The 27,423-nt window shown below is 44.0% G+C and overlaps 1 protein-coding gene across 3 annotated transcripts in view; it reads left to right on the forward strand.

Annotated features, from left to right (window-relative positions):
- Nucleotides 1–13,483: 13,483 nt before the first annotated feature.
- The window catches only part of APPL2 (adaptor protein, phosphotyrosine interacting with PH domain and leucine zipper 2), a 50,469-nt gene continuing 36,529 nt past the window's right edge, over nucleotides 13,484–27,423 (forward strand). For 2 of the 3 annotated variants that reach the window (XM_059402190.1, XM_059402191.1), the window contains exons 1-2: nucleotides 13,484–13,714; nucleotides 20,221–20,319. In XM_059402190.1, the coding sequence (XP_059258173.1) occupies nucleotides 13,661–13,714; nucleotides 20,221–20,319 (153 nt within the window). In that variant the 5' untranslated portion in view covers nucleotides 13,484–13,660. Of the gene's footprint in view, nucleotides 13,715–14,610; nucleotides 14,709–20,220; nucleotides 20,320–27,423 lie in introns of those variants that run through there. The other variant, XM_059402192.1, reaches the window with a different exon arrangement.

Here is a 27,423-nt window from a genome sequence, read left to right on the forward strand (position 1 = left end):
ATGCCTCAGTTGCTGCTAACAGCCACCTTATAACCGTGAGCCCTTCTAGAAATGGCAGAATTAAGACAGAAAAACCTGGGTCTCTGATAACGTTGTGCAGTCATTAAATCAAGCAACCATGAAGTCTGCCTTATCTGGACTGAGTACCCTATGCGATAATACATTTCCTTACAATATCTAAGTCATTTTGCGTAAGGCTGTCTCTTCCTTGCAAGTAAAAGCATCTATTATTGCTATGTAAGTAATGACATCTTGTCCAAAGGCCCGACTCACTGCAGGCAGAAGTACCTAAAACATGGTCACAAAACCAGAATAAAACAAAGGACATAGTGTTAAGAATAGGCAGCCTCATAAGCCTGCGCGCATTGCCTACAGGGAGACCCTAGAGGCAACCACACAACCTGACCCTTAGTGATTGAAGTTCTTTGAAAAATAAAATTCCTAATTCAGTAAACTCAAGACAGCTCTCAAAGAAGAACAGATGAGGGCGCCTGGGTGGCTCAGTGGGTTAAGCCGCTGCCTTCGGCTCAGGTCATGATCTCAGGGTCCTGGGATTGAGTCCCCCATCGGGCTCTCTGCTCAGCAGGGAGCCTGCTTCACTCTCTCACTCTCTGCCTACTTGTGATCTCTGTCTGTCAAATAAACAAATAAAATCTTAAAAAAAAAAAAAAGAAGTAGAAGAAGAACAGATGAGATACAATAAATTGGGAACTGGAGAGGTACCACCAGAAGAAATTCATTGATGACACTATCTTAGACGATCGTAACTCATGCTTATGAAAAGCGGCCTTGATACACCACCAAGAGAAATAGCTACATCCACTGCACTCGCTTTCCCAAGGAAAAAAGGAAGGGAGGTTCTTTTTTCACAAGACTTTCTGACTCTCCTCAAGAAAGGTTTTCTTTTAATAACAAACTGACAGATGAGTGCTGTGGGAAACAACCCTTGTTCCTGAGACGCGGGATGGAAGGAATCTGCAAGAGGAGGCCGGCTTCACGATGCATTTTCATGGTTCCCAGGACCAGCGGGGCTGCACTTCTCTAATGTCAAGTATTGTGTAATATCCCAGAAAGCAGGATGCAGGTGCAGAAACGCTTTTTGGATGCAAGGAGCAGTGCAGTGTGGTGAGCAAAGCACAAGCTTTGGAGTGAGATCCAAATCCCAGATCCCCCTCCACCCTCCAAGCTAGCTTTGTAGGTCTCTGTTTCTCGACACATAAGACAAAAATAGTCACACACACACACACACACACACACAACCTAGCACAACATCTGACATGCATTAGACCTCCATTTGTGCAAGATATCACTGTCTATTATAGTTTCTGCTATTATGATTCCCAAGCGAAATGTTACATTTGATTGGCCAAGTTGTTATAGAACAATTTCAAGCTAGAGATGGACTATCCCACCTGCCTTGTTTAAATCCTCAGTGACCTCCTGCTGGTCTGCAAATTGGCCCCCATCCGTGGAGGGCAAGGAGAGAGGGGAGAAAGAGACAGACCACTCCAGAGGTGTAGGGGGGGCAGGTAAGCAAGAGAAGTTACTTATGAGGCTTGTTGGGGCAGCCACAAAAGAGCAAACCCCTGTACCTGCCCATTAGCATTTATTTATATGTGTCTGTGTGTGTGTGTGTATACACATATACATATGGCATATATATATATAAAGTGTGTGTGTGTATGTATGTGTGTGTGTGTACATATATATGCCTTAACTGGCTCCAGTCACTTATACGACCCCGCTGGTCTCAAGAACACCTTACTCCCTCAAAGGGAGTACAGCTCCCACTTCCTCTAACACCTTCTGCAGAGTAAACCAAAACGCTGTGACTCACAGCTAAGTTCTCCATAACAATGCTTTCTCTAGGAACAAGAATTCTGTAAAACCTATTCATGTACTGGGAATGATTTCAAGCAGTCATTGGATCCAGCAACCCATTGTCATTTCCTCTGTGTCAGAGCTCAGCTGGAGTCATCATTTAAATCCACAATGTGCCCAGAGTGGCTGCAGCATTTGATGTGAGCAGTCTAGCCCCTGACGTGCCCTGGAGGGACTTAATCTATTCAACAGTGACCAGCTCTGAACAGAGGTGTGTGAAATTAATAATGACCTCCGGAGGCTGGGAAGTCCAAGGTCAACGTGCTGGCTGATTCCGTTCCTGGTCAGAGCCTTCTTGCTGGCTTGCAGATGGTCACCTCCACTGTCTCCTCACATGAGGGAAAAGGATCATCTCTTGCTCTTCCTCTTCCTTTAATGCCACTAATTCCATCATGAGAGACCTGCCCTGGAGACCCACCTCACTCTGATTACTTCCCAAAGGACCCATCTCCAGACACCCTCACATTGGGGTTCGGGTTTCAATGTATGAATTTGGGGCAGCGGAGACATAATTCGGTCCATATAAGACTCTTCCACCACTTCTTCACCTGAAATGTTTCTGCAATTGAATTCTCTAAGGCATAAACAGTTTCTTAAGTAAGCTTTCTCAGACTTTCCAAAATATTTCTTCTTTTAGCCATGATAAAGAATGAAAAATTCCATCTCAGCTGGGACAACCCTGGGGAACATAAGCTCTGTATGAGTAAGGGTGCTTTTATAAAGAAAGCTCTCATAACATTCTTCTCCACTGAACAACACTCAGAAATTACAGGATGGTGGAAGGTCAAGGGAGGGTCAGGGAGAAGGGAAGGGAGGAAAATGGCCTATGTCAGCAAGAACTTGAGCATCTGGGCCACAGTTCTGTTCCCTCTCTCTGGTTAGCCTGAGCTGAGCTCTGATGCCAACTGCATTCCCGCTGAGACACATGCTGCTTTCATGACCAGATATGGCGTGTGTTACAAGGAAATACATCTCAAATTTGTGAGAGGAACACTTAGGTGAGAGGAAGAGATTGAAAACAGTCATCGGCAGGCAGAGACTTTGTTGACCCTCAGGGAAATAACCTCTGAAATAATTTGGTGATATGACCCCAACTGGTAAGGGGCTACAGGGCTGGCTTCCTGCTCATTCTATAGTAACCTCTGCAGGGGTTGAAAACAAAAAACAAAACCAAACAGCTCTGGCGTGATCAAGCATCCATCTCTTGGTACCCGAGAATGTCGCAGAGAAAGGGAATCCCGAGCTGGAGGTGGAAGCTGAGAAAGTCTTAAAATATGTATGACTGATTTGGTTACCTCTTGGGAGGTGGAGGCAAGGGGGGGGGGTGCAATGACATTTGCTGAGAGCCAACAAGAGTATAAGGTCTTAGAAGGAAGAGGACCTGCCTGTCATGCTCACCATGTGTCCCCAGCTCCTAACGTCAATCCTGATGCGCAGGAGACACTCACTGTTTGTTGAAGGGAAAACAGATGTGGACCAGAGCCCATTATATCATGGGCACTCAGTAGACACTTGTTTTTTAAGAATTTATTTATTTATTTGACAGAGAGAGATCACAAGTAGGCAGAGAGGCAGGTAGAGAGAGAGAGGAGGAAGCAGGCTCCCCGCTGAGCAGAGAGCCCGATGCGGCACTCGATCCCAGGACCCTGGGATCATGACCTGAGCTGAAGGCAGAGGCTTAACCCACTGAGCCACCCAGGCGTCCCTCAGTAGACATTTTTGAGAGAAACATTTCACGAATGAAGGGCTACAGTACACCAGGCGTTGTTTCATTCTTTCATTCCATTTGTTAGTGTTCTGTTGAGTGAACTCCTGACATTTGCCAGACACCCTGCTGAACACTGAGACCTCAAGAAAAGAGACAGTTCCTGCCCCAAACAGCTTCCGGTCTTGGCAATGGCGATAACACATATCATGACCACAGCTGTGTCAGAGCCCAGGGAGCTGCGTGAGAAGAGCTCTGTCTTCCTGGGAGAGTTGAGGCAGTCTTCACGGAGGAGACAGCCTTTGAACTGAGACTTACGATGAGCAGAAGATCTAAGACATTTCAGGCAATCAGGATGGTGAGAGAGAAAATACTAAGCCATTCATCCTTGCAAGAGAAAGCTTTCTGTAGGGAAGAGAAAGCAGGTGACAGGATAAAGTAATGAGATGACACTCAGTTCTCATCTTAAAAGGGCCGGCATTTCCTCTGAAACAGTTGGAACCTGCCCTATGGAAAATAGGTGGCAGAACTGCTTCGTGGGGTGTGTGACCTTGTACAGCCTGCCAGGATCCCCCACTCAGATGGGCCCCATGCTTGGTTGACTGTTCTGCTGGAGGCCATCTTGAAATTTGTAATGATGCTTTCTTTCGGCTTGCGCTTTGTAAGTGAAGTCCAGTGGGACAAAGGGGCAGGCATGTGTTCGGAAGAGAGAGATGAGGGATGCCCGTCAGCCCTGTCTTGCTCCTTCATTCACATGTAACGTTCAGGACACTCCAAGAGCCCAGAATTCCAGAGGACCTACTCTGCGTGGGAGTTCAGCAACTCAAAGCAAAGACAAGTCAAACATGTTTCGGAAGCCACCGCCTTGCACTGAGTGTTGATAGAATGTGTCCCTATTAAGAAGTGAGATAAAAACAGATGGGTTAGGGTGGCTCAGCTGGTTAAGCGTCTAACTCTTGATTTTGGCTCAGGGTATGATTTCAAGGTCTTGGGTTCAAGCCCTGTGTGGGGCTCTGTTCTCAGCAGGGACTCTGCTTCAAGATTTTCCCTCTTCCTCTGCCCCTCCCCCACCAAATACATAAATAAATCTTAAAAAAAAAAGTAGTCAGGTTAATCTTGTGCACTGGGCCACAAAATATGAATTGTGTCCCTTTGGTGATTCCACATATGAGTTAAAGGCTCTTATTTTTGTCTTTAAAACTGGCATAGTACAATATAAACATGAATAATAAATTCCTGCTAAGAATTTATAATACAAATATTTGTTTATGGAGAACAATGCTAATGGCAAATAAAAACACCACGAAAAATTGAGGCAGACTACAAAAATAAAAAAGAAAGAAAAGGAAAAGGAAAAGGAAAAATCTTCATATTTTAATACATTCAATGGCATTCCCCGCCCCCCTCTTGTTTTCTGAACATTTGGCACCTACCAGAAATTATGGCACTGGCCTTAATATGGGGTCATTAAAAAAAAAAAAGCTGGGCAGGGAAGAGACACAGCAAGTGTCTCTTTTATCACTTGTATCATTTTGGAAACATAACTGTCCCCAGAGTGTGGAAATTAGGACAGAGGGAGATACAACAAGGAGAAAGAAGACCCGTTATCAATGCAGCACAGACAAAGGTGGTGGATTCTTTGTGAGAACAGGGGCAGGGGGCGGAAAGAAAAGGGTAGAAGCGTGAGGAGTTCATGGGCACAGCATGAGGGCTGGGTGATTCATTCCAATTGGAGGTAAGCAAGGGGGAGGAATACAGCCCAACTTCCAGATTTCCAGTCCCAGCCAGGGAAGGATGCCATCCATTGAGATGTGGAGTAGGAGAAAGAGAGAGTGTGACAGGTGAGGAAAATGGGATGAGTTGAATGTGAAGCCGGGTCTGGGACATGGGTAGACTTCTTGTGCCTGGATCTGTGCAGTATGTCCCCCTCCACCACCCTCCACCTCAGACTCCATCTCCTCTAGTCTCAGGGGCATGGCCCTGACTTTGGGAGGGGCTCACCCTTGTACCTTGTAGCCTGTGCACCTGTGTGCACCCAGCCACAGCTACTGGTCTGAGGAGGAGGCTGGTAGGGGTCTGTCCTCAACCAGGACAATCAGAGTCTTTAACTAGGATTTTTCAGACTAAATCTGGGAATCAGTCTGTTCCTCTCTAGTGCTACATGGGAGTCTTTGAGAGACTTGGTTCTAGCACCCTGGAGACTCAGGTCTGAGACAATGAAGCCAACAGAGACAGGATGCATGGTGGAGAGAAAGCCCAAAGGGCTTTGAGGTGCCAGCTGGGGAGGTTCCGACTCAATTTTCCCCTTCCTGTTGTCAAAGAAATGCCTTCCCTCAAATTCCTCACCAACTCCTCACCAACTCCAGCTTTTCATGTCTTCCTTAAGCTAGATGGACTTAGCTTTCTGCCATTTGCGACTGAGTCCTGATGGATACAGGACATGTGGTGAGGTGCCCAGGGAAACAGCTTGTGATAGATGTTATTCCCATATCACAGAGAGGCAAACTGAGGCTCAGAAAGGTTAGATAGAACCTCACAGCTGGTAAACCACAATGCCAGCACTTGGATGCCGGACCAAATTCAAAGTCAGGGATCTTTTATGATGTTATGCTTTCCTTCAAATCTATTCATTATTCTTAGCATTCTTTTTTTTTTTAAGATTTTATTTATTAATTTGAGGGAGAACATGGGGAGGGGAAGGGAGCATGGAGAAACAGACTCTCCGCTGAGCAGGGAGCCTGACATCAGGCTCAATCCCAGGACTCCAGGATCCTGACCTGAGCCGAAGGCAGACACTTAACTGACTGAACCACTCAGGAACCTCCCTTAGCATTCTTTTCTATACATTTCTATAAATTGGAAGCAGAGCTTGAAATGACAGAGTCAGTGACATTCATGCTACTGAACTTCCAAGTTTCTTGATTAATGACCAAAATCCTCATAGGCTAATGGTTTTTCTGGAACCATTCCCAGGCTCTGACTATTCCCACTTTAAAAGTTACTGGTAGCAGAGGGCCTAGTTGCTAATGTTGCAGGAGTCCAAAGTCAGTGACCTTAGGACTGAAACATTTTCCTAAACTTCATTTTCCTAAACATTTTCCTAATCTTCTGTTATGAGTTCATATGGCAAGTCAAGTCCTAATTCCCAGTGAGAATCACAAGAAGGTAACAACAAACTGAGCCTGAGCTGTGAAAATTAAGAACATCTCTCTTTGGGGGCGCCTGGGTGACTCAGTGGGTTAGCCCTCTGCCTTCAGCTCAGGTCATGGTGTCAGGGTCCTGGGAATCAAGCCCTGAATCGGGCTCCCTGCTTAGCGGGGAGCCTGCTTCCCTCCCTCTCTCTGCCTGCTTGTGATCTCTCTCTCTCTCTCAAATAAATAAAATGTTTTAAAAAACAAAAAAAGAAGAACATCTCTCTGTGACTGTTTCTCAAGACTGTTTCTCTGTTTATTGTCCCATTCTCCTCTTTATAGAACCTTCTTTTCCTACTATTCCATTAGCCCAAACATAGTCTAAAGAGAATCTCATCTGATTAACTCCTTCTACAGAGTTGCGGCAGAGACTGTTGTCCCCAAATTGTTATTTTTCCTCTTTTCTTTCAATAATAGAATCCCTGATTTTTAAAAAATTATTTATTATTTTTAGTTAAGATATAATTCACATATCATAGAACTCACCATTTTTAAATGTACAATTCAACGTGTTTTTTTTTTAGCACACTCACAAGTTTGTATGATTATCATTATAAGTCCTGATCATTTCATTATTCCAAAATAAACCCCATACCTATTAGCAGTTGCTCCCCATCCCCTCTTCCCTCCTGCTTCTCTGGCTACCATGCAACTACTTTCAATTTCTGGATTTTTGTCTTCTGGACATTTCATGTAGTTGGAGTCATACAACATGTGGCCTTTTGTGTCTGGCCTCTTTTATTTAGTATAGTGTTTTCAAGATTGAACCACAGTGTAGCATGTATAAGAACTTTATTCTTTTTACTGCCAAATTATAATGATAGCATTCCACTGGAGGACGCCTGGGTGGCTCATTTAGTTAGGCGTCTGACTTCAACTCAGGTCATGATCCCAGGGCCCAGTGGGGAATCTGCTTCTCCCTCACCTTCTGCTCTCCTGCTCCTGCTCTCTCTCGTGCTCTCTATCTCAAATAAATAAAATATTAAAACAAATAATGTTCCATTGTATGAGGATACCATAAACAGTATTTTGTTTATCTATCTATAGTATACAGACATTCGGGTTATTTCCCATTTTTGGCTGTTATGAAGAGTGCTACTGTGAACATCCCTGAACAAGTTTTGGTGTGGACAGATGTTTTCCATCTCTTGGGTGGACACTAGGAGGGCCTTGCTGGGTCATATGATAACTTTGTTTCCCATCTTGAGGAGCTGCCTATTTTCTGCAGATACATTCCCATCAGCAGACTATGAGGAGAACCCTTGGTTTTTAGTTGTGCAAACGGAGCCTGGGAAAAGCTGGACTTTCCAGCTTCCCTTCGTAGCTATGTGTGGCCATATTATGACTAAGTCCTGGATTATGCGATGGAATGTAAGCAGACGTGGTATGTGCAGTTTCTGGTGGAAACATGTCCTCTCCTGCCTTCTCCAAGTTGCTACTTGGAAAGCTGACTTAGTGACGGGAGGACCAGAAGCTGTCCTGAGCCATGGAATGACTTTGTGAAGGGAAGCCAGGACAATGATAGGACAAATCTGTGACTGGCACTCTGGAAGGCCATGCTAGGCCTGGACTGACCACCTCTTGGCTACTTAAATACAGAAGAGAAATAAACTTCAGTTGTGCTTTACACACAATAATTTTTTTCTAATTAGTTATAGGCAAATCGAACTCTAGCTGAATTCCCTCACTCACTGTACAAATTCTCCCTGAAAGCCAATTGAAAGCCAGGTTCTGAGCTTGGAGCTAAAGAAATAAAGATGTGGGAAATGAACCTAGTTGTTTAGGGTCTCACATTTGAGTCACATTAATAAATAAGATGATAACACAAGCGCTAGTAAGGGTGAGTACCAAGTCTCATAGGCAGATGGAGGAAATCAGGGAGAACTGGCCTAAAGCAAGAAAGTCTCAGTTTGGCCTACAGGCCCCCACTCCTGTTTCCAAATTCCAGAAATCAGGAATTCTTGGGAAATTTCAGAGATTCCTGATATCATAAGCTATTCTTAAAATTCTTCCAAGATTATGTACTCTTTATTGATTATTATGGTTATCTAAAATTGTTTAACAAACAGGAAAAATGAAGTTTGGTAGCATTAATAAGAACCATTATTTCTAGTCAATATTCAAACACTGGGGGAGAACTACCAGTCAATGTTATTGGCTGATACTTGAATAATTAATTGGCCCCTTCTAACACTGATAATAGCACTACACTGTGCCTTTTTTTTTTTTTTTAAGATGTATTTATTTGAGAGAGGGAGAGAGAGAGAAAACTTGAACGGGAGGAGGGGCAGAAAAGGAGGGAAAGAAACAGACTTCCTTCTCAATGGGGAGCCCAACACAGGGCTCGATCTCAGGAACCTGAGATCATGACCTGAGCTGAGACCAAGAGTCCGATGCTTAGCTGACTGAGCCACCCAGATGCCCCTACACTGTACCTCGTGTCCAAATTGTGAATTCTAGGATCCACTTTTTTCCCCGAAAATTTATTTCTTGGAACACTGTTCAAAAGATTTATATAAAATATACTATACAAATAAACTTACTAATATTTAAACTTAATATTAAACTTACTAATATGTATTTTACTCATAAGAATGACTTGTCGTTAGCAGCAGACAGGGCCACAAACACAGACATGGCAAAGCCACAAGCAAAAGATGGACTATGCATGGTGGTCACTTTTTTGGTCCACGCTCCTCTCCTGATGCCCAGAAATGTCAACCTTAGCCTCCTACCATGTGCTCCCTTGCAGTCTGTGCCTCACCTATCAGAATGTTCACCTCTTAGGGTGCCAAGCTAGCTCAGTCAGTGGGGTGCCTAACTCTTGATTTAGGCTCAGGTCATGATCTCAGGGGTTATAGGATCCAGCCCTGAGCCAGGCTCTCTGCTCAACAGGGACTCTGCTTGAGATTCTCTCTCTCTCTCTCCTTGCCCCCTGTTCTTGCTCTCTCTCTCTCAAATAAATAATAAATCTTTAAAAAAGATAAAATGAAGGTCACATCTTAAACTACCTGCCATCAGTAGACTGAAGGTCTCTTGAAGGCAGGAAGTCTTTTTTACAGAAAATCTCCAATATGTTGCTTGGCGTTTAGAACCAAGTACATGCTTAATTAACATGCATTGAACTGAATTTTACTGAACACAGAACTTATATTGAAGCTGAAGTTTGGAAGGTGTATTTCTTAAGTGGTTTATGGATGGAAGGGCATTTGAGGCTGAGAGAAACACTCTTTGCAGAGACACAAGCATACCAAACTCTATTTTCAAGGACTGCAATGATCTTCCCTTGGCATCTGTGCCAAGGGTCATGGTAGGAGATGAAATCAGCATGGGAATCAGAGACCAGGTCACGCAGGGGCCTGGGTACCTGTTAAGGACTACAGATGTGACCCTGTAGGCACAGGCTCCCCTGTAGCTGGGAGCCAGCTGTTGAAGGAGGCCTCCAGAGACTTATGCTGGAGACAGATGGCCTGAGTTTGAATCCCACTTCTGAAATTACATACTGTGGGCAGGTTCCTTAAACTTCCTAGACCTCAGTTTCTTCATCTTTAAAATGGTGATTATAACAGCAAATACTCAAGGAGAATTTGGATGAGATGCCCCAGAAGATAATGCAGGTAAGTAATAGTACATGGCACATACTAATAGCTCAATAAAGTGCCTTTTGGTATTATTATTATTGCTCGTACTATCACCAAAGGGTTTTAAGTAGCAGAGTGACATGATCTGATTTGTATCTTGAGCAAAAGTCAAAGGTCAATCCCCACCATGAGATAATACTCAGAACCGATGAGGGTCTTTCCTCTTCTTTCTCCTTAAATTTTTTTTTTTTAATTTGAGAGAGAGAGTGTGTGTGTGCACATGAGCAAGAGGGGCAGAGGGAGAGGGAGAGAGAGAATCTCAAGCAGACTCTGTTGAGTACGGAGCTTGACATGGAGCTGGATCTCGTGACCTGAGATCACGACCTGAGCCGAAAGCAAGATCAGTCGTGCAACTGAATGAGCCACCCAGGTGCCCCTCTTCCCCCCTCTTTTTTTTTTATTGTTTTCCATGGTATTCCCTAAGACCTAAAGGACTCCAAACATCCTTGGGGTTCTTCAGATTCCTCTGAAGAAGGTAAAGCAAATGAAAGCCTGAGGTCATGGGAGTCTTGGTGAAGAAAACAGGAATAATCATTCATTCAACAACCATTTGAAAAGCATTTGCTGTATGTCAGGACACTGTGTGGGCACCTGGGAGGGAAGAGGAGAGGGATCCTGGGGCCAACTTACCTTAGGCTTCCCGCCAAGAAGGCTCCATTCTTTTTGGGGTATAGTGGGCAGAATCCTGGCCTTTAGAACCTTAGCTCTGTCATGTCATTTGTTTGAGCCTCAGTTGTAGTATCTTTAAAATGGGGGTATTGATACTTATGTCTTATCTTTTCATGCCCCAAGATGACTTTATGATACCCTTGCTTCTTATTCTACTGAGAAAATAAAAGCAACCAGAAAAAAGTTCCTTCACCCTCCCCATTTAATCTACCAACCGACTGTCGCACGTATCAGTCTGAACACACTATCCCTGTTTCTATCCCCATCACATGTGATTTGGATCTCACTCCTTTTTTTCTACTCAAGGACCATGTTCCTGCAATTGTCATATCACTTTTCATATCTTCAGTTTCCCCCACTCTTCTGGGGCATTCTCCTCGGCATGCAAATAACCAAAGCAATATAGTTTCCTTACTTCTCAGTCTCTCCCAGAATTTTATGTTTTATTTCAACTAACTGGAGTTCAATTTCTGTCTTTCCAATGGAAAAAGCCCTGCTTAATACAGGAGACATAGATAGGTGTCTATGGAAACAACCTGTGTCTTTTTCCCCATTCATCTTCAATGGGTAAAAGGTTTCAGCTCTGTAGAGTTCATTCTTGCTCTCCCCAGAGGACGTGGAAACTCTAAATTGTCCATCTTTGTATGTCCTGTCATCAACCTCACAGCTCTCTAGGGATTTCAGACACAGTGGGTAGATGTTTGAAATTCACCTTCACAGTAGTTTAATAGAAACAGACAATTTTACATCAAACATTTAAAATTTTTCTCATGTTTGCATAAAAATTCCTCTTACATAGTTTTTTCACAGATTATCTGTTGAAGAGGAGGATATTTGGCTTCAGAATTTAAATGAGAGGCATAGTAAAGACAGTAAAATATGTGGGAGGCAGAGTACTTAATACTGAGCAGTCTATATTTAATTAAATGATTAGATGAACTAATGAAGGGCATAAATTAACAATTTGCAAATGTGTTGTATTCCTAGAGTTGGCTTTGTAACTCAAGTTGTTTTGGATTTGGGATGCATTCTCCCAAAGAAACAATGTTATAAATGATATTTCATTGCCAAGAAATCCCACTGAGGCTGTTTACCCATAATGTAGCAATAGAATGTAGAAAAGTAATGGCATTGTGTAAGAACACTTAATTTTGAATACAGGCGTTTGAGGAAAAGTAAGTTTAATTAGGAGATAAGGTGGCACATGAAAAATGTTGTGGTGATTTCCAAGGAGACTTCTGAGCTCTTTCAAGGATCATGGAGGGCACTGTGTCTTTTTTAACATCTATTTTCATATTAAAATGTATGCACTTTTTTCCCTTGGTACAATCTTACACTATTCTTATCACCACCAGGCAATTTATTATTTGTTTGTCTGGCAGGCAATTAATAACTGTTCGTTTCCCATGGCTAGAAGGATGGGGGGGGGGGGAAACTTCTCTTAATTGGAAAAGGGTTGTGTGTCATTAACAGCAAACAAGTATTTGTTACCACATCTCAGTATTAAGATTTTGAGTATTGAGTATTTGAGTATTGATATTGAGTATTGAGTTAGATCTACACAGAGAAAGAAAAAGCACTACCTGGTAAGCCACCTTGGGTATTAATCAAGGATCTAGCTGTGGTGGTGATCTCTGGGGCCAGAGAGGGGAAAGGAAGAGCTTAAGTCTGACCTTTGGAGGAGGATTTCAGTGAGGAGAGTTGGGGGAGTTTATGAAGTGAGATTAACTGAACAGTCTCATGAAAGAGATAGGAAACACAGGAAAAGGAAGAAACATTGTGTAGGCATGATTCTACCCAAGAAGAAAGAATATGGCAGGGAAAAAGGATGCCGAATGATTTCCCCATGGAGGTCAGACAACGGTTCAGGAAAGGCTGGTGCTGGCTACGGCCAACTGGGAATGATGGCCTTGGAGTCTCCAAGTGCCCAGGAAGCCTGCCATCCTATAGCTCTGAATTCCACAATGGCTACCTCTGAGTAACACAGATGATTGTTTCTAGAAGTAGGTGCGCTCAGAGATGCCACGGGGGCACTGGGATTTATCTGGGACGAGTGGTGTGTAGGCTCTTCCCTCCGTTAAAGCAGTGGCACGGGACCAAGGGGCAAAATCTGTTCTTTCCCATCCCCTTCGATTCTAAAGTCTTCTGGGTAGGCGCCAAATAGATAAAACCTTATCGTTCCCCGTTCGGGGCCTCCACCAGCGTGGAGTACCCAGCTGCCTAACCGCAGACCTCGCACCCTCCCGTGCGCACGGAGCCCGCCGGTCGGCTTAGATGCTCTGTGGATATCCCCGAGGCGAGGGGCGGCGCTGGGCGGCGGAAGCGGGGCCGCCACACTTCCGGTGGCCGGGCTGCGCGAGCTCGCCACACTTCCTGTTGATCCGGTTCCGCGGAGGGCTGGGCTGGGAGGAGGGCCGGCGGGCGGGAGGCTGCGGGGGAGGCGGTCACTGGCCAGCCGTGGGCGCGCTCGGGGCTGCGGCGGGCACAGAGCGTCCGCCTCGTCGCTTCAGCCCGAAGCACCCTCGGCGCCCGCGCCTCCCGCCCTCCGTCCTTCTGCCCGGCCCCGCGCCACCATGCCCGCCGTGGACAAGCTCCTGCTGGAGGAGGCGTTGCAGGACAGCCCCCAGGTACCTCCCGCCGCTCCGGTCCCCCCGCCCGGGGGTCTGGAGGCCGGGGAGGCCCCTCGAGCTCCGGGGTGGAGGCCGGGTGCGCGCAGGGGCCGGGAAGGGGCACCCCTCAGGCGGGGCTGGAGAACCCGAGAAAGCCCCCCGCGGCCAGAGTCTTTGTGTCGTGACCCCTTTTCCAGAGTCAGCTGAAACGGACGCTGCCCGGCCTAAAGTCGGGCTCCGCAGCTTCGCTGAGTTCCTCGGACAAATAGCTTTTCTGTGCCGCAGTTTTGTCATCTGGAACACAGGGATGATCATTGTCCCCGCCTCACAGAGTTGTCAGAATTAAGTAAGGGAACGCCTGTAAAGTTGGTAGCGGCAACGTCTGGTACAGAAGAAGTCTATCTTAGTTATTACTACTGCTGCCGCTGCTGATGCGATGGGTCCTGGCGGGGTTAGGGCCGAGATGGGAGGCAGAGAGCCCAGCTCTCTTTCCCAGCGGTAACCTTCCCATGGTTTCCCAAAGTGGTTTTCCCATTTTGTCAAGCGAAAATTACAACATCTGCCCCATTTGTCGCACGGGGGGGGGGACTTCATTAGCGCGCTCGAGATGAAGTTAAGTCCTTGGAGCTCTGCAGATGAAAGCCACTGTGTAAATAGAACAGATGAGTGCAGAGTGACGGGAGCTTATAATTCAGTGCCCTTTTCTTCAAGGAACTTTTTTGCTCCGCATTAGCGTTGCCCGGGCTTCGTATCTACTCTCCGGGTTCTGCATCTTCCTGAGTTTATTTGAATCGGTCTTTTTATCCCCTCCCGGGTGTCTCAACTCCTCAAAAATTCGAGTAAGATTAACCTGTTTTCCTTCCCTTTCCGTTTCCTATCCTTTTTCTTCTTAGAACATTACACTCTGGGGGATGATCTCTTGATGGACTCTGCATCTTGCCAGTTCAGAATCAGCAGTCAAACGGCAGTGTGCTTGGTTGCCTTGTGTCCATTTCTTTGTGATCTTCCTTAGGTAGGCAAGTTAAGAAACTTGAGCAAGCTGTGACTTTTTTTTTTTTTTAATTGGCATCTGCTGCTCTGATTGACTTTTTAAAGACCCCTTTGAAAGCTCTAGACCTGTGGCATTTTAATGGGACTGAAGCCCATTGGAGGAGTCATTTTGTCCGTCCCCACACATCATGTGAGATATGAAGATAATAATCTAGAATTTCTAAGGATACCGTTTGGGACAGGGATTTCTGTTTGCTTTCTCGTCCGGAAGTGTAAAGCTATATTGCTTTCCTAACCGATCCTGATGATGGCTGAGCCAGGTCAGAGAGGTTGCACTAACCGATTGTCCTATGTTTCCCTCACTGAGAAGTCACATTCTGCATTTCTGACTGTCACATGAGTGAATATGCACCATTTCTGAGTGGTTTACAGGGTTTGCTCAGCTGGGAGGAAGCAGAGGGAGGACTGGCAAACAAGTTGGGAAAACTGGATCCTAATTCTTGCTCTGCCACTGACTTATCATGTGACTGAGGCAAGTCACTTATCCGCACCCTGTCGCTGGCTCAGTTTTCTCATCTGCAGAATGAGGCACATGGAGCAGTTGATCTTTAAGGGGCTTTAGAAGCTTAAAATTATATTGCATGGTTTATAACTTTGAGCTTGTATGTGGAAGAGGAGGTCTGGTGGCACTGGCATTCCCATGTAATGTTCCTCTTAATGTAGGGAATTGTTACTGCTCTGGGGACTTAGGTGTCACCTGACCAGGATTCTTCATGAGGTTGGTGCAGTGGAAGCTAACTTTCAAGGTCTTTGATAGTCATCAGAATATATTTATTTAGCAGTCTTATATGGAGTGTGTCCCTAAAGCAACCTTATTCTTGCAGAAACCCATGGATTTGGAACTGGAGGAAAGCAAATCTGATTCCTTTCATGTGTAGAGAATAAAAACAATAGCAATCACCTATATCACATGTACATTTTCTGCACCAGACATTATTCTAAATCCTTTGCCTATAATAATTCACTTTATATTTCCAACAGTCGTCTGAAGTAGGTCTCCTATGAAAATTACCAAGGGGCAGAGAAGTCAAATAACTTGCTCAATGGCAATGGCAGAGCCAGGATTGGAACCCAGGCAGGCTAGCCTGTGTTGTTCACGCGCTACCTGGCACCTGGCATTTCTATCATCGGTGATCTACAGTGTTTCACTGAAAGGAAAAGATCCTAAGAAACCATCTATTGTTTGTTTCTTCTGGTTTTTTGAAGAGAAGTTATGAGGGTTGCTGCAGCAACCTGCACATGATTCAGTAAGTGAACACAAACGCTTTTGTAACTGAACTCAGTGACCCAAGAAGAGCTGAATAGCAGTTGACTGCCCTTAGACACATCTATTCATTTTGTCCTTTTTTAGCACTGCACAGTGTATGGAAGACTGGTGTGTGCATACACATACCATTTCTGGTTACACATTTCTGATATGTGAGAGGCAGAATGTTTTGGGGACAAAGTTACTGACTGGTCTCCGTTGCCGGTCGCAGGCCTCCACTCCTTGCCAGGCGCCGCTAGGTGCTGGGAATATTGTGACAAGGTAGGAGGAGTGCCTGCCCTCCACGGGGCACAGTCTGTCCCGGGAGACAGATAAGGAAAGCAGTGCCAGGGCCGTGTGAATGGGCTGTGGTAGGAACACAAACACAGCATTGAGCAGCTGCCGCGCCGACTTCTTCAGGGGCTCAGTGGCTTTTGTGTAAGTAGTCCGCTTTTGAGATAAGGTGAAGACAAAAGCAGTATTGCTGACTGTTTTCTTGATCTCTGTGTGTGTGTGTGTTTCCTTTGCAGTTGGCATAACTGAAGCCCAGAGAAATGAAAGACTTAGTTCTGAGATCATGCAGTGAGTGGTCCGACTGGGAACAGCCCTCCTTGACCAAACTGGGCTTTCTTTACTCAAACAAGGTGCCTCAGAACAACCTGGGGTTAGGTCTTGTGGAGGATAATATGTATATTTTATAATCAGAGTTACTTAAATTGTGCCATTATATGGTCAGATGCTATTCTGGAGAATAAAAAATGTCTAGGACTATTTTAGTAGGGAACACCCTGTTTCTTTAAGATGGAGGGACAATGTGGAGCTGAGGCTGTAGCCCTAGTGTGTTTGGTTTTTCTGGCTAGGCATACTCTTAAAGGTATAGGGTAGTAGGAAAAGGATGGAGCTGACATCCTAATTCTGACATTGTTGCCTTAGGCAAGTTACTCGACCTCTCTGAGCTTGAGTTTCAACATGTGTACAATTAGAATAAAAATAGTTACTTAATGTGATTCTTATGAAGAATGAATAATGTGTACAGTGCCTTCCCATGTCTTTCATGTCATAACAACTCCATAAATGATTGCTGTTACCTACAAGTGATAGGCAGCAGGGTCTTTCGGATTTTTAAGTAGAATCTTTGATGTCTGGTGTACCTTCAGCTGGTCCTTGGTCTCATTCCTTACATTCCAGATATAGAACATTCCCGTTGCTTCAGATATGAATTCAAGCATATATGGAGCTGATAACATAGGTATCACAAACAGTGCCTAAGATAGCTGGGTAGGTTTATTTCAGTCGTGATCCTGGCCTACTTAGAAAGACTGGATTTTTCCTGCCCGTGCTCCTGTCGGTGGGTGGTCACGGTAAATATGTCCAGAGTGTGAGCAAATGAAATGCTGCTGATAAAGATTTGGCAGTTAATAGGCAAGAGCGTGACAGGATGACCAAAGGGAAGCTGGCTCCAGGCAGGACTTGGGCTGGGGACCACAGCGCATGCCCACTGATACAGCTCGGCCAGTTGGGTGACAGATGCAGCCTCCTGCAGGGGAGGAAGCATGGCCGTTGGTGCCCATCAGACCGAGACTGACATCCCAGCCCTGCTGCTTCCCAGCCGTGGGAGCTTGAGCAACTTTCTTGACCTTGATGAGCCTCAGTTTTATTATCTGTAACATAAGGTTAAATATCCATGTACCTACCTCATAAAGTTGTTGGAAGGATTAAATGAAGTAAATATTTAGTGCTCAGCACAGTGTCTCATAGGAGGTACAGAGTAAAAGGGAGGGTTCATTTTCTTTTCTCTTTCTGGAAGACCTTGACATAAGCCTTCTCTTTTCCTCTTCTCATTTTCCATCCTACTTCATTCTTGAGAATTCTAAAAACAATTAATAGGACTCGACTAAATGGAGATCAGTAGTAGTTAGAAAAATGAGATCTCAATCCAGTTGTATCATTCTTTCCTTCTCATTTTCCTAGACATGTTAGTTATAGCAAAGGAAGATACCAGAATCATAAAAACGTGAGCTCCTCCAGCACTGACACCATGAATACAAAGAGACAGAAGGTCCTTGCCTATTAGATAACATTTATAGATAACTGTACAGATAAGTATTGCTGTGGTGTTAAAGTGAAATCCTACAGAGATTCATTCTCCTTTCCTTTCTGAGTCTCTGAGATGCCCTGTCCATATCTGCTCTCTCTGTTTCTTCAGGAAGCTCTGTTCTCAGAAAAAATGAGATCATACATGTAAAGCCCTTAGTGTCCAGCATATAATAAGGAATCAGAATTCATTATTTTCATAATTAGTTTCATCTGCTACCACTGTACATCACACACTGGGAGGGGCTTTGTGTGTGTTTGTTATTTCAGTAACCCTGCACAGCAGTGTTAGAGCCTGAATTTGGACCCAGGACTGATCTGGTCCCATGGGGATCCCAGATGCTTTGAGAGGCGCAGCGGGCTCTAAGCTCCTGTAGAACAGAGTCGGGTCTAATCACCTCTGAATCCAAGTTCCCAGCACGTTGTTTTGACAGATACAGGAAGAAGACCGAGATGTGTGCATCTGGGAATGGATACAATCTTTTTTCTCCCCCCAAATAAAAAGTCTGTTTTAAAAAGATAGAACGAAGAGTTTGGAACCAATGTTTTCCACCTACTGGTTGACAACTATGCATCCATTATGAGAGCCAGTGGGCCACAGTCCTGATTTTTGTTTACAAGTGGAAGGGAACAGAATAGGACAGAAAAAATTGGAGTGTATACTCCAATTAAAAAATTAAAGACAAGTATTGCTTGGTAACGTGTTTCAAACCATTGTTTTTAATTTTAGAAGGTTTGAAGAACTCTGCTCTGGCACACGAATGACATACTGTATGAGCTCTGGTATTTTGCTGTGATTGAGAGCTCTTGAAAATCCGTCTTAGGTTTTCCATATTTATTGCATCTGGTCCCTCTGTTGATAAGGATTGATAGTGAAGAGAGGACCCTGGTCTCACAGAAGGTATTTTTTAGCCTTGAAGGCCTCAGCGAAGCCAGGACAAGTGTGTCCTGCTGCAAAATACACTGGAGTTTGGGAGACAAAATCCAGGGGAGACGGAATGATCCAAACCCCCAGGTGATTGAGGGTGCTTTGAAGTCCATCCCTGCTCTCTGACCTGAGGTTAGAAAAAGAAAGAAGGAATTGAAATGCGTATGCAGGGAGATAATGAGCCTTAATAGATTGTTCTCTGTAAAGTGCTTTGATATTATCTTATTAAAAGCATTTCTATAATTTACTATCCATTCTATGCCTAATGGGTTATTTTTAGAGACTCCATTATCACTGACATAATATTTTAATTTCCCACTGTGCTGAACACATTAAGTAAAGTCCCTTGAGTAGATATGGTCACTTACGTGACGCCTCGATACTTACTTAGACACCATCTCCCATGTAAATATTTCTTCAGTGTTCCATGTGTCCAGCTCTGTGCACAAGAGCAACAGGAAACACCTTCCCTCTAATGACCTTGCTCGGCTGCTCTGGGGCACTGAGTAGTTAGCCTTCCTGAAGGGACAGAGCTAGCATTCTTGTTAAGTTGCAATTTCAGTTTTGTGCCCAGATCCACTGCTGGTGGACCCAGGGTATACAAAATTTCCTGGCCACGAGTTTAAAATTAGCTGAATAAAAAGATGACGAAAGATGTGGAAATTGACTGTAGTATTTTAAGAGGAAAGAGTGACACATTCCTGCAAGATGTCCAAGTTTGCAGAAAACCAGACTGGCGGTTAGCTGTTGGGGTGATGCACTGCTGGGCGTCCACACCCCAGGTAAACAGACAGATCTGGCATCTTGTTCAGTTTATGGGCCAGAAGGAGAGGCTGCCTTTTCTTAAACTTTTTTTTTTTTTTTTCCCAATTAGATGGACTCTCCTGGTGTTTAGGTAGGGGCTAAATTGAGACAGATAATAACCCTCAAGTCTTACTCTAAAAATTGGCTTTCCTTCTCTGGCCCCAGCATTCAAATTGTATTCAGTTTGCCCCTGCATTGTAGTCTGAAGGATGAGGAATGTAGTTCTAAATTAAAGCTCCAGAAATCAACCCTCCCTAGTATTATCAGTAAAAGAATAAAGCCGGAGAATAGGCATCTCCTTTCCCCATTTTAGAGAGGAGTGTGCGCGCGCGTGTGTGTGTTTCTACCTTCTCTGTAACTTTTCCACTTAGGAATAAATGGACTTCTCTTCTTTCCTCGTAGACTCGCTCTTTACTGAGTGTGTTTGAAGAAGATGCTGGCACCCTCACGGATTATACCAACCAGCTTCTCCAGGCGATGCAGCGCGTCTATGGAGCCCAGGTAGCCGGCCCTGCCCTCTCCCGGGGAGGAGGGGAGTAGGAGCCCCCTGCCCTCACCTTGAACTTGTCTCAAGGGACAGAGGAATTGGGGTCAGAACAATGCCACTGAAAATTTGTAAGTAAAATCAGAATCAATTCCCTCACTTCCTTTCACCTTAAAAAACTGAGGACAATCTGTTTTCTCTGCTAAAGAAAATGGGTCATTTTCCTGTAGCTAGTAAAACCAGTAGAGAAGGACCACGTCACTGGTTTTAATTCTTAAAAAAATTCAGCCCCAGAACAGAACATTTGTGAATGAGCAAGGGTCAGTATCCTGAGACATGCTCTTTGTCTTTCTCGTAAATGGGAATCTTAGATGTCAGTGCGGGAGGGTAGAGAGGGTTTTCCACATGCTTCCTCTGAGAGGGCTTGAGTCACACTTCTGAAACTATCGGGTGGCTTCTTTGTTTTGAGGAACAAATATCCCCGACTTGCAAAAGAATGGAAAATAAATTGCTGAGTAGCAAAAGTGATTTTTTTTTTTTTTGATGATTGAGAAGTGCCTGTGTATGTTAATATTCTAAGGGAATAAGTTACTTAAAATTCATTATGTTGCACATCAAAATATTATGGTGGCTGATGCTTTTGATTATTGATTCCTTGCTGACTTAAATCTGTGTGTGTCAATGTTTCTTTCATTGATGATCTCTAAGGAAATATCACATTCAGTATATAATATACACTAATAATTATGTGTTTCCTTTCTCATATAACTCTTAATATTCATATGTGATCATTTATTGTTATCATTGTTTTATTAGTCATTTATTCATATCGTCTATGGGACGAAGACTTAGTCCTTTCCATTAGAGTGCTTATGTTTGGGTAGGGAAACAGAGAAAACATTTATCTAGGAGTGTTAGTACCGCTAAGAGAAGAGGTTGCCTAACCCAGAGAAATTGTGCTCAGCACCCAAAGGGAAGAGGATTGTGACAGTCGAGATCCAACTGAATATTGCATAGCTTCTGGACATGATTTCAGGGCTTTTACGTGGATTTTTTCATTTAAATTTCCCAGAAACTCTGTGAGGTGGGTATTGGTGGCACCATGCACATTTTATGGGTTAGGAGACTTAAGGATTCCAATGACAAGTGACTTGTCCAAGTCCACCCCATTACTATATGTCAGAGCAAGTCAGCTGGAACTGGAAGTCCAAACTCTCAGCTACTAAACCTGGAGTAGCTTGAACTAGGAAAGTGGCAGTAGAAATGGAAAGAAGTAGATGAATTTCAGAGATGTTCAGGAGGCAGATTGTGACTGATTGGACCTGAAAGGGTCAGATGTGTGAAAGATGAGTCCGGAATGATGTCCAGGTCTTTGAGTTGAATGACAGATGGAGAGTCAGGAGCACATAGGAAGAGATGGAGGGTGTGTGTGTCTGTGTGTGTGTGTGTGTGGTGGCAGGGATGCCAATCATAATTCTTTCTTGAAAGGCTGATTGCGAGGTGTCCACGGGACATCAAAGTGGAAAAAGAGCTTGTTAAAGGTTCAGATCTGAAATTCAGGCTGGAGATACAGATTTGAAATCTCAATCTCTCATGTATTATACAAGTGGAACTTCACTGGGACAGGTGTTAAAACCCAAACAAATGTGCTCATGTGTGATACTGTTTTGGTAAGACATTCAGAAACTGGGGACATATTATGTTGATTTTTTAAAACCCTATTTATATTGTATTTTTTATATTCCCTACATATTCAAAATTTAAGAAAATAAAAATTTTTTTCACTGGACTTGGACCGGAACTTACTTGCTATTCAGTGATTTGAATATTGTCATTAAATGATTTGTCTCCCGTTTAATGTTTAGGAGACCCAAGACTAAAAGGACAGTGTCTCTGTCACTCTCAAAAGTTTCTGTTCTGCCTCTCCATGTCTGTCAGAATCATTTGCTTGGAGATGTCCAGATGCCTTCTTACATGTTTTTTTTTTTTTCTTTTGAGCCAGAAAACTACATTTTGCCAAAATTAAGTGGGTCGTGCATTCCAAGAGTCTGTAAACCGGCTTTTTAAATTCACACCACATGATCATCACATGGGTTCTCTACTGGCCAGAAACTCTTCCTCCTGCCTCGGCATTTCCTGCAGCAGAGGCTGGCGGGAAGGGCTGCTTAGGCTGCCAGACTCAGCCACAGATTCGAACAGGGGCCAGCGGCATCCAGATCGGCTGGGTCAGGGTCAGTTGGTCTTCAGGTTTATGTGAAGGCTTAGGTGTCTTCTTTTGTTTCTTTGTAATTAAAAAAAAAACAAAACAAAACTTCTTTGACTCCTCTTTGATGAATTTGTTTATATACATATATTTATGGGTGTGTGTATACATATGTATAGTAATACTTCACCAGTGTTTTCACTCAACTTTTTCCCTCTAAGTTATTTCTTGGTTTAGTTAACATTATTCCTTGAATATTTTGCACCTAGACCTGTTGAATTAAATTAGTAGGGTTTTATAATCTCATTTTTAAAAACACAGGCACTTAGCAAGATGTTTTTGCATTAATGTATTTTAAAAATCAGGTATATACTGCTGGTAAGTGATAAATGATTCACTTTGAATCAGACCATGTGGTAAATTTCTGTTTTCTGATAGGGCAAAAACCATTGAACCTCAGTTTATGAAAGAGGAAGAGTGAGGAAAACTTGAGGAAAGTTCTGTGAGCAGTTTTGCTGATTGTAGCTGATTTGGGGAAAATTTTAAAATTTTATTTCATGTATATGCTAGAACGAAGCTACCGTCCATGAGCTGGTTTTCACATTTTACGGCGGTCCCAGAAGTCACATCTGGTCTTTTGACTGTCACATGTGCCTTTGCAGGCCATGGGAACTGAGTACCTTGTTAGGGGTCACTTGAACAAAGGAGGCAGTACACATTTCTCATGGACTAACAGCAGAGATGGGTTACATAAAAAGATCTGCTGTTTTGAGGATGATTGGCTAGATAAGGTTAAAATCTCCTTAGTGTCTGAATAGACGCATCTTTGTCTATATTCAGTTAAATCTCAGATTTTGCATTTCATAGATTTTACAGAATCGCATAAATAATCAAAACATCTGGCATAATTTTGTTTCTTTCTTGGAGAGGTTAAAAAATTTTTAATATTTAAAGAATGGATTTTTTAGGATCTTACAATGAAGTTTACTTAGTAATCTCCTTGTGAGTATTGTGGTGAGAAAACAGGGACCAGTGAAATGTCCCCAGCAATTTTAGCGAAACCCAGCAATTTTTGGAATCTGTCTCCTCCAACAGATAATGAACTTCTGTAGTCAGTGCCTTCAGTCTGGATAGAATTTTTTTCTTTCTTTTTTTTTTTTTCTTTAAGTAAATTTTGGATGGATTCTTTTGAGGTAAGAACCATTGTTAAGCCACTTTCATTTTCCTTCAGCAAAGCAGACTTACTCACCCACAGTTCTATCTCTACAACTGTTCTTCAATCTTCTGGAATACAGAACTACACATCCTAAAAACTAAAAGCCCAAACTGGAGGTGGGAATAGTATCTTTTCAAGTTGTAGGAGGTGATAGGAGTAAAATATTTTGAAGAGAAGATACACAGAAATTTGGTATTATAAGAAAAAATTTTTCTTCTTAAGAAATGTTGATATACAGTTGACACTTGAACAACATGACTTTGAACAGCACAGGTCCATTTATATGTGGATTTTTTTATAAATACGGCACTGTAAATGTATTTTCTCTTAAGATTTTCTTTCTTTTTTCTTTCTTCTTTTTTGTAAAGATTTAGAGAGAGTGTGCATGCGCACAAGTTTGGGGAGGGACAAGATTCCAAGCAGACTCCCCACTGAACCCAGAGCCCAAAGGGGCTTAATCACATGACCCTGAGATCGTGACCTGAACCAAAACCAAGGGTGGGATGCTGAGCCAGCAGAGCCACCCAGAGGCCCCCTCTTAAGATTTTCATAATAACATTTTCTGTTCTTTGGCTTACTTTATTGTAAGAATAAAGTATATGATACATATAATATACAGAATTTGTGTTGACTGTTGATGTTATTAGTAAGGCTTCTGGTTAACAGTATGCTATTAAGATCGGGGGCAGTTCAAAGTTATGTACAGATTTTTGGCTGCACAAGGCAGGGCTTGCCGCCTAACCCCTGCATTGTTTAGGGGGCCCCTGTATAGAGATCTCAAGCTACACAAGCTAATGCACCTATTGGGAAACAAAATGGGAGGAGGGGCTTCCAGGAGTGGGAGCTTATAATAGGGCCGGGGGAGGATTTGGAAAACAGATAGGGTCAGAACTACTTACTGTAATAACAGAAATAATAGTCTCCATTTACTGGGCACAGAAACATACCACACACTAAGCTTGGCATCTCCTTTGTAGAATCTCCTTTAGCTCTCACAAGAAAGGAGAGGTACTACCATAGCACATGTTTGCAGATCAGTAAACTAAGACTCAGGTGATATATTTTGCCTAATATCATAGTGACAGAACTAGAATTTGCACTCAGGTCTTTGACTCCAAGACCTTCACTCTCACCCTGAACCCAGTACGCTCTACTCTTTTGACATACTGTCCTCCAGAAGTGGCAGCAGAGGCTGAGGAAGTAGGAGCTTTCCAAGGTTGTTCTTGTCCCTCTAGAACAATCCCCACTATTAGACAGCCAAACAGCTGTGTAGCACAATGGTTCCGCCTTTAACTGTGGGCTCACTTTCCGACGTTCCCGTTACCCACAACCAACTGTGGTCTAGAAGCAAGTGCTCGCTCCTCCTTCCGCTGTATCCGCGGAAGGTCAGTAGTAGCCTAGAGCTGTGCCGTTCCCCTCACTTCATCACACCACGGGGGCATCTTATGGTCTCACATCATCACAAGAAGAGGGGAGCGTACAGCACAATGAGATATTTGAGACAGAGACCACATTCACGTAGCTTTTATTATAGTTACAGTTGGCCCTTGAACAATGGAGGGGTTGGGGCGCTGACCCCCGCACAGCTGAAAATCCTCATACAACTTTTAACTCCCCGCAAAGCTTAGCTAGTAATGGCCTACTGTTGACCAGAAGCCTTCCAATAACATAGAGTTGATTGACACATATTTGGGGTGTTGTACATACCATATTCTGTACTTCTTACCATAAAGTAAGCTGGAGAAAAGAAGTTATTAAGAAAATCACAAGGAGGAATACATTTTCAGCTCTGTATGTATTTACTGAAAAAACTTGGCATGTAAGTTGACCTTCAAACCCATGTTGTTCAAGGGTCAACTGTATTGTAATTTTTCCATTTGGTTATTGTGAATCTCTCACTGTGCCTAATTTATAAATTAAATTTTATCATAGGTATGTATGTGTAGGAAAAAACAGTATATGTAGAATTCCACACTAGCTGTGATGTTGGGGGTCTAAGAATGTGTCCCCCAGGGAAGCGGGGACCCACTGTATGTGAGGGGGGAGCCAGTTCCTTTTTGTATCCCAGAGTGACTTTCCTTGTTGAATTAGTTTTAATGCATAATTGTTTTAGTCAGTGCATTTCAGTAGCCCTGAAAACCAGCCAAATTGAGGTTGATATGACAGGGACTGAGGAGAAATATGAAAGTAGCTTCAGTGAGGGAGCAGAGAACCTGAGTGGTTTCTAGAAACTGCTTCAGAGACTGGGATTCCTGCTCTTGTTCTGCGTGCTGCAGGACCTACAGCTTTTCCTCACATGGCATTGGTGGTGTTCAGATTAGTATGGAAGATGAATCTGGGCAAGGCTTACTTGCTTAGGTACAGGGCTTAAGTGTGTGGCCTTGAACTCACAGATCTGAGTTCCAGTGCTGGCTTTGGCCACTTGCTGTGTGGTGTTGGGAGGGTCACTTGTTTGCCCGAATTACCTTGTCAGGTAACAGAGACCGTAATCATGGCCGCCTCACTGATTGTTGCAAAGGTTAATAGAGTTTACCTGTGAAAGGCGAGGATCAGTTCCTGCACAAAGGGCTCTGGGTATTAATCATCTTCTAAGTCTTATAATAACAATAGTTAAGGTAGCACATTGTACTGGGACTGTTATTTGGGTTCAGTAGAAGCTTGGTCCTCTGATCCTGACTTTGTTGACCGAGCAGTCCGTCCTTGCTCTCTTCACTTCCTCACTGGGTATTTGATGCCTGCTCCTCAGGCCACCTCAGTCTGGCGTCCCTCCTCCATTTCGCAGGGGAGCAGTTTAGTTCCTGAGTCATAGCCTCTCCACCTCGGGCCCTGGGCCAGCACCTGATCCTTTAATGGCACCCCCCTTGAAGCGGTCTTGCTTTGGTTCCTGTGACAAGGTCCCTTCCGGTCTCCTCCTAGTTCTCTGCCCATCCTTCTAGATCTTTCTCCTTTCTTGGCACCTTGCTGCCTGCCCCTTTTAAGTCCAGGTGTTCTCTAAAACTGCGCTAGAATCCTCTGCTTCATTTTTTGCTTCTAGGGTTCAGATCCCTTGAGCAAGTCTGGCGGTTTCAAAATCTGTTTCTAGCCCTTGTCCCTGGGTCTTTATTCAAGACATTTTCCTCTTGGTGCTGTGGGGAGTGAGTGCTCAGTCTAACCCGATCCAGCGGTCCCCGATCCATCCATCGTCCTGCCTTCAGGAGTGTCTTCCCCTTTCAGTGCCTCCTCCGTCCAGACCTCCCTCCCTCCCTGTCTTCACATGCTTCCCTGGCTCCCTGTGCAGTTGAGTTTGAACTCCTCAGCAAAGGTACGCAAGCTCTTCATGAACCGAGTATCAGCCTGATCCTCTGCCCTCTTGTTTGGCTGTTCCAGAATGTGCCAGGTCCTCCCCATGTCTTGAGATTGTGCTCTGCCGTTCCTGCTGCCAGCAATCCCCATCAAACCCTTCCCTTGACAAATCACCTTCCCGGTGTTAAGACCTCACCTCCGAGGTGTCTCTGTGTGCCCGGATGCACCGTGCACTTGTCGCTCCCAGCACTTCCGGCACAGGAGTGCGGTTTCCCTGTCCCTCTGGGCCGGGAGATGCCAGAGAGTGGACTCTCCGCTTCCAGTGCCCACACCAGGCCTGGCCCCTCTGAGTGTTAGAGCTGTAGAAGAACCAAGTGTGGGGTGAAGAACCAAGTTGGGGACATCTGCAGCTGAACGCCA

Source organism: Mustela nigripes, chromosome 6 (assembly GCF_022355385.1).
Source record: "Mustela nigripes isolate SB6536 chromosome 6, MUSNIG.SB6536, whole genome shotgun sequence".
NCBI lineage: Eukaryota > Metazoa > Chordata > Mammalia > Carnivora > Mustelidae > Mustela > Mustela nigripes.